This window comes from Carassius carassius, chromosome 8 (assembly GCF_963082965.1).
Source record: "Carassius carassius chromosome 8, fCarCar2.1, whole genome shotgun sequence".
Classification (NCBI taxonomy): Eukaryota; Metazoa; Chordata; class Actinopteri; order Cypriniformes; family Cyprinidae; genus Carassius; species Carassius carassius.
This window is the reverse complement of record NC_081762.1, coordinates 4,149,192-4,164,812: the sequence shown is the minus strand read 5'-3', so window position 1 is coordinate 4,164,812 and position 15,621 is coordinate 4,149,192. Positions and strand designations below refer to the sequence as shown.

Sequence of the window (15,621 nt, the reverse complement as noted above, 5' to 3'; positions counted from 1 at the left end):
GCATTCATTTTCCATTCAAATACAGCACTTATCATGGCAAAGGTGGCTGCAGGATGGTTAATGGCTAAGGTAAATTATATACAGGCTGGTCTCACCTCCATTGTAATGGGTTAGAGTAATTGAGAGACTGTGACTCCATCTCTCTCAGTAATCTGGGTGTGTGTTACCTTGTTAATGGTTTCTTCATATCCAGTCAGATCACTCTCTGGCTGTGGGCTCGCCTCTTCTTCTACTGCATAATAATAATCGGTCTCTGTGGGGGTGTGGTCAGCCTCTGAGTAAGCAGGATCTACGTCCTGATTGGAGGAGGCCGAGAGGTGGGAGGAGTTGGGGGAGGAGGAAAGCAGATTTGAGGGGGAGAGATTGATTAGTATAAAACAAGCTCAGGTCTGATGAACTTGTAGAAAGAAAAAATCAATGTGTTTTTGCCAATAGACACACAAAAACACCATTGATCTCATATCATAGTAAAATCAGGACAGGAAACTGCAGCTGGAATCAGAAATCTTGTAAAAAGCCTTTACATTGTGAAAGACTTATAAGATTTGCCTTCCCAGATTTTCCTTTCAACCTGATTTGGTTTAATTAGCCACTTTGCCATGTCAAGGATAAAATATAGTCAAGCTGGGTCAAAACTTGACTTTAAAGTTGTTGATGTTGATGTCAATAAACCATTGAAGCAGCAGTTTGACAGCATTAGTAAACAACTTTTCGAACATTTGTCCACAATTTCAGATCTTTAACAAAGACAGAAAGAGTTGATAATCATGGAGTGCAGCGTCACAGAGTCGCTGTTTTGTGAAACTGCTTCATTCACATACTACTGACAGGACAGCATTTAACAAACAACACATAAAAGAGAAACAGGCTGAAGTCATGAAGTGAGACGAAGAAAGAGACTCGTTGTGTCATGTGTAACATTGAGCTCTACCAATGACTCTGACTTATGTTTCTTAACTGATCACATGCTCTAATCGGTATTACCTGCTGATCTACTTTCTAAAAACTAACCGAGTACAGAGTGTAGTTTTGAAGTGAAAAGAAGACAGATAAAAGACTGTACAAATAGCCATGTGATGATGACTCAGTCTATACCGCTTATCATATCCTTCTAATGATCTCTCAGATCATTTGATGTATGAAAGGGTGGAGGAGATCCAGTGGGTTTGTATATCTCCAACCTCACAGCTGGTCAATCTCATGATACCTTTATGGTTTTACACACTGTTTGAAAAGTAATAAAGTACAAAAGATTATACTGTAAAAATCTTTTTTTTCTGCACCTTCCTAATACTGTTTTGAATGACATTAGTACTGAAAATGTGCAGTATGTAAAACCTGAAAGGCAAGATGTTGGACCTTATTCACAAAGCACACCAGAGTATGTGTTGCATCTGAGATCTTTCAACATTTTCAATGAAGACATATCCCAGATCAACAATTTCTTTGAGATACTTTATGAACACGGTCCTGGACTACCAGGATGGCGAGGTTGGAAATACAGCTCTGGAAAGCCAACGCGGGCTCTTGATTTTGTACCTGTTGATAACCATTGGTGGGTCTCTTCTTGGGTATTGCTGGAGAAGACATGGTCGTGCCACTCACAGCAGCCTTGTCGAAGGGTGGGACATTTTTGGACGTTGATTTGACGTTATTGACATCCAAAACCTTATACTTTGGAGGGAGAGGCAAAGGAGCATGGGTGGGTTTCTGAGTTTTAGTGACTTTGGTCTGAACCTTTCCTAGCACAGGTTTGGTTGCTTTTGGCTTTGTGGGTGGTGCATTTGATTTTGTTTTGTCTTTGGCTAGTTGTGGTTTGGTCTCTGCTTTCTTCGCAGTTGTCTCTGACTTCTTTGCTACTGTTATTTTGGTCACTGCTGCTTTTTCAGTCTTCACTGTTTTTGCACCATTGCCATTAGCTTTAACTTCTCCATTTGCTTTTTTCTCCACAGTTGCCTTTCCGTTGCCATTGTTATTGGCTTTGCCATTGCTGCCAGCCTTAGCCTTACCATTAGCATCTTTCCCATTCCCATTGTTTTTACCATTGCCATTACCATTTACTTTAGTTTGACCATTATTTTTTCCATTGTCGTTTGCCTTCTTTTTGTTTTCAGTCTTTGGGGCTGGTGCTGCTTTTGGTTTGGATGCTATTTTAGAAGGTAAAGTAGGTTTTATCTTTGAGATCAAGATTTGCGCAGCAGTAGGTTTGGCCTTCGGCTTTGGAGTTGGCTTGACTTTAGCTGGTTTAGCTGGAGCAGCTTTGGCTGGGGCAGTTTTTATCTTATCAGCTTTGCCATTGTTCGCCTTTCCCTCCTATTTGTTTAATATCATTTTTATTTAAAAGTGTAAGTGTCAGGTCAGCGTTGATGAGAAGGGAGTGAATGAGAGGGAGATAGGGATGGGGGATTGAAAGCAGTGGGGATGGACAGAAAAAGAGAGAGACAACACAATGAATTTAAGATTGCTGGAATGGCTGACTGAGATTTCACTGGCATTACTGGATACAGTATGAAGCTAAATCAGATTTAGTCATTTAATAAGTTTAGACTTTGTGAACTTCAATCATACCTAAAGAAATGTCAATCATTTATACTGTTTTCTCCAATAATGCCAATCTCCACAGTAAAAAAGCAGCATGATGTGCGAATGGGGATGTAACGCTGTGAGGCACTGGGGGAAAGTTTGCTCAAATAGCATCTGCTGATAAAACAGATGCATGGCTGGTACACTGTGCTCCCAACTGCACAAGAAAAGAGGGATATTCAAGGAAAGGAAGGGAGATAGTCATAATGCACCATTCATAATCCCATAAAAATTACATTGCTAGCAAATCATTAAAGAAAACTGTTTAAGTAAATAACATAAAAATCTGATTATTGATTCAGATATTAGACACCAATCAATGAGAAAGGAATGAATGGCGTAGACTACCCAGATTCAGATCATAAGCAAAAGCAAAAGCTGCAGAAAATAAAACAGGCATATTAATTAACAAGACTAATCCTCAAGTAGACACATACTGAGCTAAATTAAACTAGTATAGGTTAACTATACTCACAGTAAAACACAAAATAGCTTTTTAAAGAGCTCAGTGAGCACGCAAGATAAAGACATGACTGTCCACGGGGCAAGAAAACAACACTACAAATAAATGAGAGTACAATCTTGGCCAAAGTGAAAGTAAACCTATAAAGTGAAGAAGTGGATATGAATAAACACATAGACACAGACGCTCGTTGTACATGATAACAGATCAGAGTGACACAAGACACAAGCGAACTCACAAGTTTTGTTACTCACACTTTGTTAAAACATGCAAATACACAAGACGGAAACCAGGTTTAAGAAGAATAATACCATGCAACTGGGAAGAATGAAAAGTCTTTCTCTTAAAAAACTCTGTTTACCTGAGCTATTATGTCAGCATCAAATCAATAAGTTACAATGACCCTGCTTGCATGCACATTAAAATTCTGAATGGTCAAAATGTTTTTGGTTAAATTACTGAATTGCAGCAATTAATTAGAATATGGACTTTAGCCATAAAAAAAAAGTAAATTAAACCAGATTTAAAGTTGGATCTATAGACACTATATTCACTGTTTAGTAAATCAATATTTCTGTCTCTTTTTCTAGAGCTGTTGGTTTAACACAGTGGGGCCATGATCTGTGATATACTGTCTGTGTGTGTGTGTGTGTGTGTGTGTGTGTGTGTGTGTGTGTGTGTGTGTGTGTGTGTGTGTGTGTGTGTGTTGAACCTCCAGTGCCCCTTAAAAATCCACATACACACAATCATGTACTGACCAACACAAACATTCTGACACTATACTGGTACAAATATATGACAGAGGACAACATGTAAATGACACAAGCAACATCAATATATTATAGTGTGACAGGTGAGGGGCGACGTGAAACAAGGTGACGAATGGAAAGAGGTGGGACATCACATGACAATATGAGACAAGAGTGAACAGAAAAGAGAGGATGAACCTATTCAATTGAAAGAGACAGGGGAGTTTCATATTAAACTCTCTGCGTCCAATATTTTACATTTTTTACATTTGAATGCACAGCAATGTCATAGAAATATTTGCATGCTGACTTCATATTGCTGTTCTTTATTTAATTTGCTATATTGTGTTTTTTTTTTAATCTATATTCTGTCAATTTTTCTGATATAAATGCATTACCCAAAACTAAAGCCTACAGTCACAGTAAACACTGCAATTTTTTTTAAAGCAATAAATATTTTATCTCGTTTTCTAGTAAACATCTTTAAAATAAATATGTTTACTTAAAGACTTATTTTCCTTTTTTCCCCCCTGCTGTCTTCTTTCTATCATAAACCTCATAAAATTGAGTTAGATCTGTTTTGTCAGAGAAATGTTTAGAAAACAAGACAAAAATGCAGATTTAAAAACTATTAAATTTATTTAAAACGTTAACAATATTCTTTTCTGCCTTGTAGACACTTATCCTAAATCAGGTATCATGCCGTCTTTCTCCTCCTCTCTTTTCTGATTCACTTTGTGATTCCATTTTGTGATCTCCCTCTTTACCTCTTTGGTGCGGTCCCCAGCTGGGACGGAGGGAGGGACACTCGTAGTTCCTTCATAATAATAGGGGTATTCATAATCATCCCGCTCTTCATCAAAGAACTGAGAGACATGGGGGGAGAGAAAGGAGCAGTGAAGCCAGAGGAATGCAGGGAAGGAGAGAGAGGCCTTGTGAGTGACAGAAAGGGAATGGAGCAAATGACAAGAGGAAAAAAAGAAGACTTTGGAAAGAGAAAACGATTGAGAGAATAATAGGGAGAGATGAGAGAAAAGTGAAGGATGAGTAAAGTGAGATGTAGAAACTAGAAATGAGGGCAAGATGAAAGCACAATGGCTTTATCATTTGTTCATCAGACTCATGGCTTTGAGTAACAGTCAGATGTTTCTGCGTTACTGCAAAACACACAGGGAACTTCATGAACGAGAAAACAAATGCATTCATATGAAAAGATGACACAAGGGTATAATGTAAGCAGTAAGCAAAATGAAGCTATTATATCTAGTTTCAGCATTTAGATTAAATCGGACGTTAAAAAATAGTTTTCACCCTAAATTCATATTGTATGAGCTGTGCTTGAAGTCCTTATAAAAGGTAAAAGCCATTGTATTGAATATCACTATTTATTGAACATTGGAGTAATTTATCATATTTCCGTCTCTGGGTTATTATATGTATATAAAACTAAAAGTAAACCATACAAAAAATTTAAATAAAATAAACATTAACTTGAATAGTATAAAATATATATAAAAAAATCATTAATTACATAACTTTTTTTTTTTAGCTAGGCAATATTTCATTTTAAATAAACTGACAAATATAAAAACTATCTAGACAGATATAGATATAGAAAATGACTACTACAATAACAAAACAACAAACTTTAAAAAGGAAACTCAAAATAATAATAAAAACTACATACTAAATTTGTATCTTTAACCACGGTGCATATGAAGCTCCTCTAGGTTTCCTCATTTCCAATTTGACCTAAAGATTGCAGTGAGATTCCTCTTGTATACTTTGTAAGAGATAAATCTCAAGAAAGCCACATGCACTGATGAGAAACTGAGACTGCATTAGGACAGAGCACCTTTGATGAGGTGGAAGATCTGAGGATGTATGAAAATGTGTTGTAGGGGAGTCTGACTCACATGAGGGGCTCTATTATACTGTAGGTGAAACATGATACTTATGTGCTTTGAAACATACAAATTTGCATTTAGTGCAAATCCAATCCAAGTCAAATACAGATGCAGCTTTTGAATGGCATGATTAATGAGTCAAGGAAGAATCTACAGCAAATATTTGGATGAGTCGCACATTTAGCATACACTGATGCATTGAGAAGTGATTTTGATATCTCACACCAGGACACTTTGCTCACTGTAAAAATGTGCCGTGGTACTCACGTAGGTGTTTGGGTCCTGGGACTGAACTTTGGGCAGAGGGGAGTCACAGTCGGGGCTGTAGTGCTCACAGAAGTCAAAAGCGGCCTGAGGATTGGATGCGATCAGCAGCTGCTGGATCTCACCCTGGAGAGAAGCAAAGAAAAAGAAGAGATGTCACTTTAACAACAAGATGTGAAGAAAGAATCAAGTTTATTACCAGAGGTCAAACTCAGGTAATGTGGGATACTAAGGCATTAAGTATGTGTGCAAGATTTTTTAAAATTGTATTTGAATAGCATTAGCAATAAGTGAAGCGCAACAAAACTGTCTCACATGTGATTTTCTAAATATACCATATAGGAGGAATTTAAAGTCAAAATAAAATGAAATTTTCAACCTTGTTATGTGACTTTTCATACTTTTTTTCATACTTTTTAGACTCAATAAGATTCAATAAGAAAATGTAAGACAGGACTTAATTTAATCCATAAGCAATTGACTGCATCATGCCAAGTGGGCATGCAACACGAGTACGCAGTAGAAATGTATTAATAGTTTAGCTGTTTCAAAGTTGGTGACTTGATGATTTTTTATTCAACTTAACATGTTAGGTTTTCACATTTTCAACTAGTTTGTAAGTTGACTTAACAAAAGCATTTGGCCTGTTAGTGAAAAAACTATTTAGCTTTGTGAAGATAAATGCATGAAGATGCAAAATGAAAACATTTGAAAATGTTCACCATTCACCATTAGCTGAATTTGGTTAGTCCAGGAATGTGTATTAACCCAGGAAATAAGATCAGTTTGAATTCATGTTGACAAATCTTGTTATTTGACTTGCCTATAGCATAACCATAAACTGAAGTTCATATCATGCAGACAATAAAAAAAAACTCCTTAAAGGCGTAGTTCACTAAAAATATTTAATTCCTGTTATCATTTACTCATCATGGGGTGTGTGTGTGTGTGTGTGTGGGGGGGGGGGGGGTTAACTCTCCCTTTAATTATCATCTGTCAATCACAAAGTGTCTATCACAGAATTCATTAAAATTTCTCTTGCACAATGTATACCAGACCTGGAAGACCTCTTCATCCAGGAGACGGGCTCCAAACACAGTGATGCCCTTGGTGTCCAAGACTGGTTTGTTGCTACGTGCCAGAGTTTTTGTAATACGATTCTTGCAGTCAAGGATCAGAGTGATGTTCTTCTTCTGCACAGAAATGGCAATGCGGTGCCACCTAAAGGATGAGAGGAGATATTGAAAGTTTAAATTGCGTGAACTGGGCAGATAGTTACAAAGGGTTCCTGTATATAATTTGTGTTTGCCTAGAGCAATTAATATAAACTGTAAGGAACCGTTCAGCACCAGCATACATTTCTTAGTCTAAAATGTGATGTTTACAATTTAAACAACAGTTACACATCACATTGCTTGGAAACTAACAGCATCAGGGTTGCACAACACAAATGATTATAATTTATTTGAAACCGGATGGGCTGATGGGGCTCAGCAGGCATTGGTTACTGACTTGCCGTCAGCCAGGTTGACCCCTTTGAACAGTGGGTAGTCCTCTGGGGCAGGTTTGCGATTCTGGTCTTCATACAGGAAGATGGGTGAGCGTCCCAACTCTAGACCGAGCTGCTGGACACCCTGCTCATTATAGATGGACAGCAGGAAGGCCTGAAGACCAGCCTTGGCCTTTACCAGAGTCATGATGGAGAAGTTCTCTGGAAAACGTCCTACAAGAATTCGAAATAAAAAATGTAAATATGAAGATTTAAGACAAAAAAAGTAGGTTACTTTAAGCACAGACACATTTGCAGTCTGGGATAAGCCTATGATTCATGACTCAACTTGCAGAAATTGCACACAATTCACTGACGCTAACATTCAGATTTAGCTTTAACTATGCAACCGTCTCATAAGCTACTGAAAAGATCTCATTCTGCTTTTGAGGTGTAATTGAATGTTAGAGACCCAAACAATTTTCACCTAGACCTAGTAATCTTTCTAAGCATATTAAAACAGCATCCAAAAAAAAAAAACACTTGAAACCAGTATGAGAATATATATATATATATAATGCACTTTCTCTATAACCAAAATGTACAAATCCTAATTATATATACAAGCATCTACAAAAGTATGCTGCTTTCTCAGTGTCTCAGCACTTTTCATTTCAAGCCTTTCAATTATGAACCTATCTTTTACACAAATCATACCCTTGTTCTTTTTGAATTCCTCCAAATTCCAGACACATCCTGACATCTCATAAGTGACTTTCAGATACATACAGTATAACTAAGATCCTATTGCTGTTTTTACAGATAAACATTAAGTTACATAATTGTGTGTCTATGAACACAACAGCATGTCTTCACATCTGGTTTTTGTGAGTAATGTTATTGAAACGATTAGATGTTAAAAGAACGTACCAGAGAATAGTTGTTTGGTGGGGGCAGTGATCTGGGCTTTCTTAGTGATGCGGTAGGCATGATCAGGAGTGCTGGACCGTCGAGAGGCGCAGAAACCCGGGACCTTCTGCACACCTTCAGGGAGCGAAGGCAACTGCAGCACCCGCAAAACATCTATCGGATCTGTAGAAGTAAAAGTGTACATCACTGTTAGAATAGAAAAGTGCATTAACACACTTTTCAACATGATCATTCATTAAATTTATAAAACATGATTATGCATTCATATTAACAGTTTCTGTTCATTTAGATCCAAAGAGAGTCCATAGCACATATTTCTGTTGGTATGAGCCTTAAAAATTAAATAACATAATTTTCAGACAAGATAAATCCACTTGTTTCTGTTTTACACAGTTCAAATGTGAGTTCAAACAGATGTTGAATTGTTCAACAGACCCCACACCGACAGGTTATAACATTTTATGTCTATTTCCATCTTCCTATTGCTCTTGGCAGCTCTGTTGCTCTTTATGGTATTCATATGAATCCTGATGCCATCTGCTCAACCCACAATGTGTACTACATTATTAACTGTCTAAAACTGTGTTAAACACTCTACCAAGTCTTAATGTATTTGCAATACCTATTTGAGGTTAAGCATGTTTGGCTCTGTCTCCATACACTCTTCCTAGGGCTTGACAAATCTTCGATTTCCTTTCATTTTAGCGCTAGCATTTTCCTCTGAGGCTCTGGCAGTATTTTTGCTCCCTATAACCACATTGACCAAATGTGGTCTGTGTAGTTACCACAATGGGTAGTTAAGTCATTTTGCATTTAGCAACTAGCATATTCATATTTCAAACCAAAAACGAGGAACTCTACTAATTAAAACACAAGTACACAGTTAGACATGCAAAAAATATAGAGACAGATGTTTGCAAGAGGATAATAGACTAGAGGAGTAGCTAGTGTACAGTATTCAACACAATACTATAAGGAAACAGAGTCAAGAATGCAGAAATAGTCTAAAATGGCACTTCTATAGCTAAAATGCAATGCTTCCTTGATTCTCAAAAGGTGAATTTATTCAAACACACGTTTGAATAACTGCGAGCAAGAGATGAAAAAGAAAAAGAGACAACCTGCACAATGTGTGGCACTGTTTGAGACCTCCACCACAGCCCTATTTACTGTATGTCCACTGGGCCTTCTCAGCTAAATTAAATAAAATAAGGAAGGAAAGGCCCAAAAAGCATTTCTCAAATAGAGCAGAATTGGGAATAAGGGCACGTAGTGCAAAAATAAAATAACACACTTGCAAAGTGAAAAGAGAAAAAAAAACTGTGAATGAAAACACTATATATCATTTAATTAGATCAAAAAACTATTTTGAGAATGCAATTTTGAAATATTGCTTTAAAATGGAAATGTATTATTTTAAGTTTAACAGAATGAGCATTTATCTAAAAATTGCTCCAAATCATAAGAAACACACTTTCTAAATATAAATCTGTCAATGGAAACTAGGTGAAAATAATCTCAAAATAGCTCATATTAGCTAAATAAATAAATCACTTCTGCTGAGCCATGTTTCATTACAGAAGACTTTGCTGCTTCTACTTCATCTACCAAACACCAACATTCAACAGAGCTTAGTAAATGTTTTGTAAATGGCAAACATGTCCCTGGATGCTCTCACAATGCATTCACACAAACAAACACTGTGTGCTCACACAGTCCGCAAACACAGGAACAGACAATGGCTCTCAAAGAGCCAACATTCCCAACAGCGAGTCATTAGCAGTCAAGGTGACCCCTAAACAAACCTCCATCACCAGAACTCTGTCCCAGGACATTCCAGGAGATTGGTTTCTCCATCTCCTCTTTCTTTGAGCTTTGGTGTTCTAGTGTCTTCTTGCGAGCTTCAAATAACTGTGCTAAATACCAGCGGGACATACCACCTGACACCTTGACCTTTTCAACTCTCACCTTTACTTCTCACAAAGATGCCCTTGTTTTGGGCAAGATGGATAGATTTGAGGATGAAGATGTTGATGGAGGAGAGGTTGAACATTTTCTGAACAAATGAGTAGGAAACACATGCAGATGTATCAAACAAATGTGACAACAGATGCAACTTCAAAAGATGCAAAAGACAGGAAGATAAATCCATCGAGCTGTCTAGATCTGTCTCCCCTGTCTCATTCTCTCTTCCCGCCGACCACAGTAGTTAGGCGTGCATGTACAGGCCTGTGTGGAGGTTATAATTTAAATCATGGCTCTCTATATTTATGATTTATTTATAATACGCAGACAGCTATGCCTCCAACTCCTGGCATAATATGGGGTTACAGAGACATATATATCAAACGACTATTTAATGTTCACAGATTACCAAGTGTGTTAGTGTGGTTGATGTTTTTTTTTTATCTTGATGAAAGGAAATAAAAAAGCTAAAGGCTGACACAAGCACGTTAGCCTGACTAGTGATACTTTCCAGGAAGTGAATCAATGTTCTTCTCAAAAAATGTAGGACTTTTATGACACAAACATGTGATCTTTTTAAAACAGGCGTTCAGTAATCTACCTCTAAACAATAGGCCAGTTCATATGTGCTGTCAAAATAATGTGTCCATTCAGTTCAAGTGCAGAAAGCTATTTAACTCAACATGAAAAAAAACATTCAGCAATATTTTCAAATAATTATTTCCTGCTTAATATTATCCTCATGCCCAAGAGATGGCGGGCCTGGCCTGTTGAAAGTCAGCGAAGAACTGCTTTAGAACATATATTGCCTTAAACAAAGGTTGTGAATTTATTATTATACATTATAATGCCATACTAATATTATGTGCACAAATATATATATATATTATGTGCTAGCGTATATTCTGGATCTAGGTTGCTCAGTATGAGTCAGTGTGTGTGTGGTTTACAGTGCGCCTCTTCTTGCCTCTGCCAGGATGGATAAACTGACCACACGGCCGCTATATTAAACATCATGCAAACTAAAAAAGATTGAGCGTTTATACAGACTCCCCACAGTTACTGTATACACTCATCACTGTAAACCAAAGTATACACTACTCACAGAAAGGTTAAAATACTTTACTAAGTATCACTCAAACTAAATGTATATTAATAGCAATCCAAGATAATATGGTTAACTGAATCAGTTGTGATCTTAAGCACAGAAGTGTGAAAACAGATGGCTTTCATCAGCTTACAACCATAAAGATACTTCCGTACAATCCTAAGGCATGCACAGAAGTTTAAGTTCCCTGAGACATGTAAATAAAAAAAAATAAGCCAGACTAAAGGAAGAGGGTGCTTATTATGTGCTCAGTGAATCCTTTAGCTGTGGTGCTATTGAGCTGAAAAGCTTGAGCATGAGTTGGGCCCTCTCGTGGTGAGATGTGTACATTCCCAAAAAACTATTTTAAACTATCCTTGAAACTTGTGATATATAAAACCTGCTGCAACAATCCTGGTAAAGACATTTTCATTGCATGTTTCTGTTTTTAAGATTTTTTTCCAGAATAATCAGCCACACAATGCAATGAAAGTTGAAGCATGTCTGGAAGAGAGATACAGCGATCTATTTAAGGTATTAATGGCTCAGACATTACACTCTTAAAAATATGAGTTCTATATTAGCAAAGTGGTTTTCAATGGAAATGTTCCATTCCACAAAAGGTTCTGTAAAGTGGAAAATGTTCTTTATATTATTTAAATGTTCTTTCACTGAAAGGTTCTTTGGGAAACTAAAATGGATCTTCTATGGGCCTGGAACCTTTTTTTAACAGTGTAAGCCAACTTTCTGTTTTTTAGGTTCAAAAACAACCCTTTCTAAAATGATTGTGTGGACTGAGCCTTGAAGACATGATGACTAGCTATCTCTCTAAGACATACCGCAAAGCTGTGCTTCTTCAACCAGAGGAACAGTATTGTTGTCAACAGAGCCGTTTGTGGAAGTGTGAGGCTTCTGGAGGCCTGTTGCGGTCAGAGTGTGAAAAGGTTCCTACAGCTGCAGTTGAGTCACTAGGGTTAGTTTTGTTTGTTAGTTAAGGGAGAAGAATAATAAAGAAAAGGTTGCTCAGAGTGAAAAGCATAAAGCTGATCACTTAGAAAACTATAGCACAGCTCACTACAACAATTAGCTTGAGGTATCATCCATGTGACAGTTACCAGTTTAATACCAAGGATGCACAATTATAATAGTGATGCTCTGCTCTTTCCATGCATGCATGCATAAATTCAACAAATCTAATAAGGGATCTGAGGAGCACCAGCCCTCATATTTCCAGTGCACTTCAGGACAAGAGTAAGGTAGTGATGGGGAAGATTAGCAATAAGTAACACACAATGACATTCATAAACTGTCAGGAATGATGGACACACCCATGAGGACAGTCTTTTCTCACGTGCTGTGAATATACACACGAATATTCCAGGCATTTCCTTCACACACAGTGGCTCCATTCAGTCCTCATTCGCTGCATTGGGTTGAGGGTGTTTTGGTTAACAGAAGTGAGACAGACTTTTCTTTGAGTCTCCTGCCTTTGAAATGAGGTTGAAGGAACATCCATGTTAAATAAATATTCCCCACCTAAAAAACACTGCACTCTCAAAAGTCTGTCTACTGTCCCAAAATTAACAATATGGATCAACGATGACTGCTTAAAGTTAACTAGCATATATAAAAATGGACTTGAACATAAAAAGGGAATCCTAAATAGTGCATTGGTTTACAGTACATAACTTTTTGGAGTTCAGTTTCGAAAAACATAATCTGGTACTGGTGTTAAAAATCATAGATGATATTTGAACCAGTAACAACAGGCTGCTGTGGAATATTCACAGTGCAACATTCACTGGCCTAAAACTGGCATACTGTGGAAAATTCTCCAGGTGTAATAGATGTGTGCGTTTACACAAATATCACTGAGCTCACACAGAGACACTGACTCATTCACTGCATCTCTGTGAACCACAGGGCAGAATAATGACCTACTCATGCGGGGCACAAATATTCAGACTTCCTCTAAACACACAAGGGAGGGAAAGGAGAGAAAAATGAGCGATCAAATCAGAAATCTGGAATTACATTCAAGCCGTAGGGATGTTAGGTGCACACCATTATATACAAAATCGTTTTGTTGTTTACTTTTTAATTCAACCAGAATCTTTAAATATAAATTAAGTCCGTCCAAATCTGGTGTTAAATGTACTGTATCTGATTATGTGCTTCCACTGTAAATGAAATGTCTGTGGAGAAGCATCTGGATCGAGCGCCACTCACCGACTAGTGGTGAACACTAGAAGCGCAGCTGACGATTCACGTATAAAATAACAACAACAACTACAAAATTGTATGTGCAGAAATTAATGTCTAAACGGCTGGGCTAAATAAAATACTAACTGCAAATGGTGTTTCTTATATTAATTATGGATTAATTTTATACTTAAAAAACAAAAACCTACTGCAACAAAAAGCGCATTGGATAAAAGTTCATAACGTTATATGTACATAGATGAAAAACGCTCGTATTAATAAAAATAACATTACAGAGCAGGTGAATATTGTAAGAAATAATGTCCAGTCAGCCAAAAGAAAAAAAAATTAATGAAAAGTTAATGTTTTGGGACCATCTGAAGTGAGTTATTTTGGCTATAAATTTACAAATAAAAAACCGCATTAAATATTGTTTTTTTAAATGATTTTTAAGGAAACGTGAAGAGCTGGCGACGCTTCGGAGGCGCAGTCAGTTAATTAATTATTCAAAAATATTTGATCGCTAAATGCCGAGACTGACCAATCACAATCAAGCATTCCAGAAAGACATATAATTAATAAAAAGTTACAATAACAACAATTGGTTAAAAATATATATAAATAAAAATAAACGATATATTTTTAATTCACGATACGATTAATGGTTTTTTGGTTTGCACTAACAACGCATCCTCTCAAGATGCTGTGCACTGAAATGAAGCTCATACCAGGATGTGAAACCCTGTCAGTGAAAGCACCGTCCTGTCCCATGCCACCGTCTGGGATGCCACATAACGTGTGCCAACGCGGCCTGGAGCTCAACTCATGGCTCTATTTGTTTTGTGCATATTTCAGTTCTTGAAAAATTATGAAAGAGTGGTATCAACTTAAGGTACTCGAACCAAATATTAGTCTACTAATATGGGCTCACCAAGAGCCAGGTATCCAACACGCACTTAAATCACTTTAACAGAAGACACGTTCGCAAAAAGATTCAAGAATCTTCTTGGAAACACTAAAACACAACCACCTGCGTAATCTCGTGGATACCTGGCGTGCGTAAAGCACATCAAAACCCAATGTTGCACTGAGGAAAAAATGGCTACATAAATCACGTTACAATTTATTCTGTCAAATCCCACAAACACAAACCGAAAAAACTAAATGCTCACCTGCGTGTGATAGAGTAAGGCACAGGAGGAGCAAGAACGAGCTCTCCGTGCACCACGGCCTCCGCTTCTTCCGAATATCCATAGTTCCCAAGTTTTTGACCAGTTTGGTTGGACTACAAGGCAGGACAGTTTCAAATTAGCCTTTTCGTTCTTTTAACATCAACGACTTGGTGCGTCTTAAGAGACTTCTTGACACGCACACCCACCTTGTTCTTCAATAAGTTATCTGTGTTATGTACAAAGCGTAAAAAGAAAGAAGGGAACGGGTAATAAATATTTAGTTTTACAGCTTGAAACCCCTAATGCTAGAGCCCCATTGAGTCTGAGTGAACAGAAAAGCGGAGAGAGCAGAGAGAGGCTTCCAATCACTCTCTCTCAATCTCTCTCTTTCTCTCTCCCTCTTCTTACTTTCTCCCACAAAATACGAGGGAGCTTGTGTGTGTGTGTGTGTGTGTGTGTGGAGAGAGAGTGAATGAGAGGGTAGAGAGCTAAAAAGAGGGAGGGAAATGCATGTATGGGGCAGGGCTGGACTGGGACAAAAAATCGGCCCGGGCATTTTTGCCCAGACCGGCCCACTATATGATCATAAACACCACCCATCTTTGCACGCCCTTAATTATATGCATACCAACCCCTATTCATTAAAACCACTAATGCCATGTAATGAGTGAGTACAGGAACGAGTGAGAGTTAACAGATGAAATAAGTCAAAATTGTATATTTATTAATACAGTTGAACTATACTCCACAGCGGTGAATCCTAAAACAAGCTATAAGCGGCTCTGGCATAGCAATACCAGTGTTTCTTAC

General features: G+C 37.5%; 1 protein-coding gene across 6 annotated transcripts in view; it reads right to left on the bottom strand.

Moving 5' to 3' along the window:
* The window catches only part of LOC132145008 (collagen alpha-2(XI) chain-like), a 36,174-nt gene extending 20,921 nt beyond the window's left edge, over positions 1-15,253 (bottom strand). The window contains exons 1-7 of one of the 6 annotated variants that reach the window (XM_059555681.1): positions 14,812-15,253; positions 8,386-8,547; positions 7,479-7,689; positions 7,025-7,187; positions 5,970-6,092; positions 1,540-2,313; positions 168-296 (exon numbers count right to left, since the gene is read on the bottom strand). In XM_059555681.1, coding sequence (XP_059411664.1) covers positions 168-296; positions 1,540-2,313; positions 5,970-6,092; positions 7,025-7,187; positions 7,479-7,689; positions 8,386-8,547; positions 14,812-14,893 — 1,644 coding nt within the window. In that variant the 5' untranslated portion in view covers positions 14,894-15,253. Of the gene's footprint in view, positions 1-167; positions 297-1,539; positions 2,314-4,562; positions 4,662-5,969; positions 6,093-7,024; positions 7,188-7,478; positions 7,690-8,385; positions 8,548-14,811 lie in introns of all 6 variants that reach the window. The other 5 variants (XM_059555678.1, XM_059555676.1, XM_059555677.1 and 2 more) reach the window with 5 other exon arrangements.
* Positions 15,254-15,621: the final 368 nt, after the last annotated feature.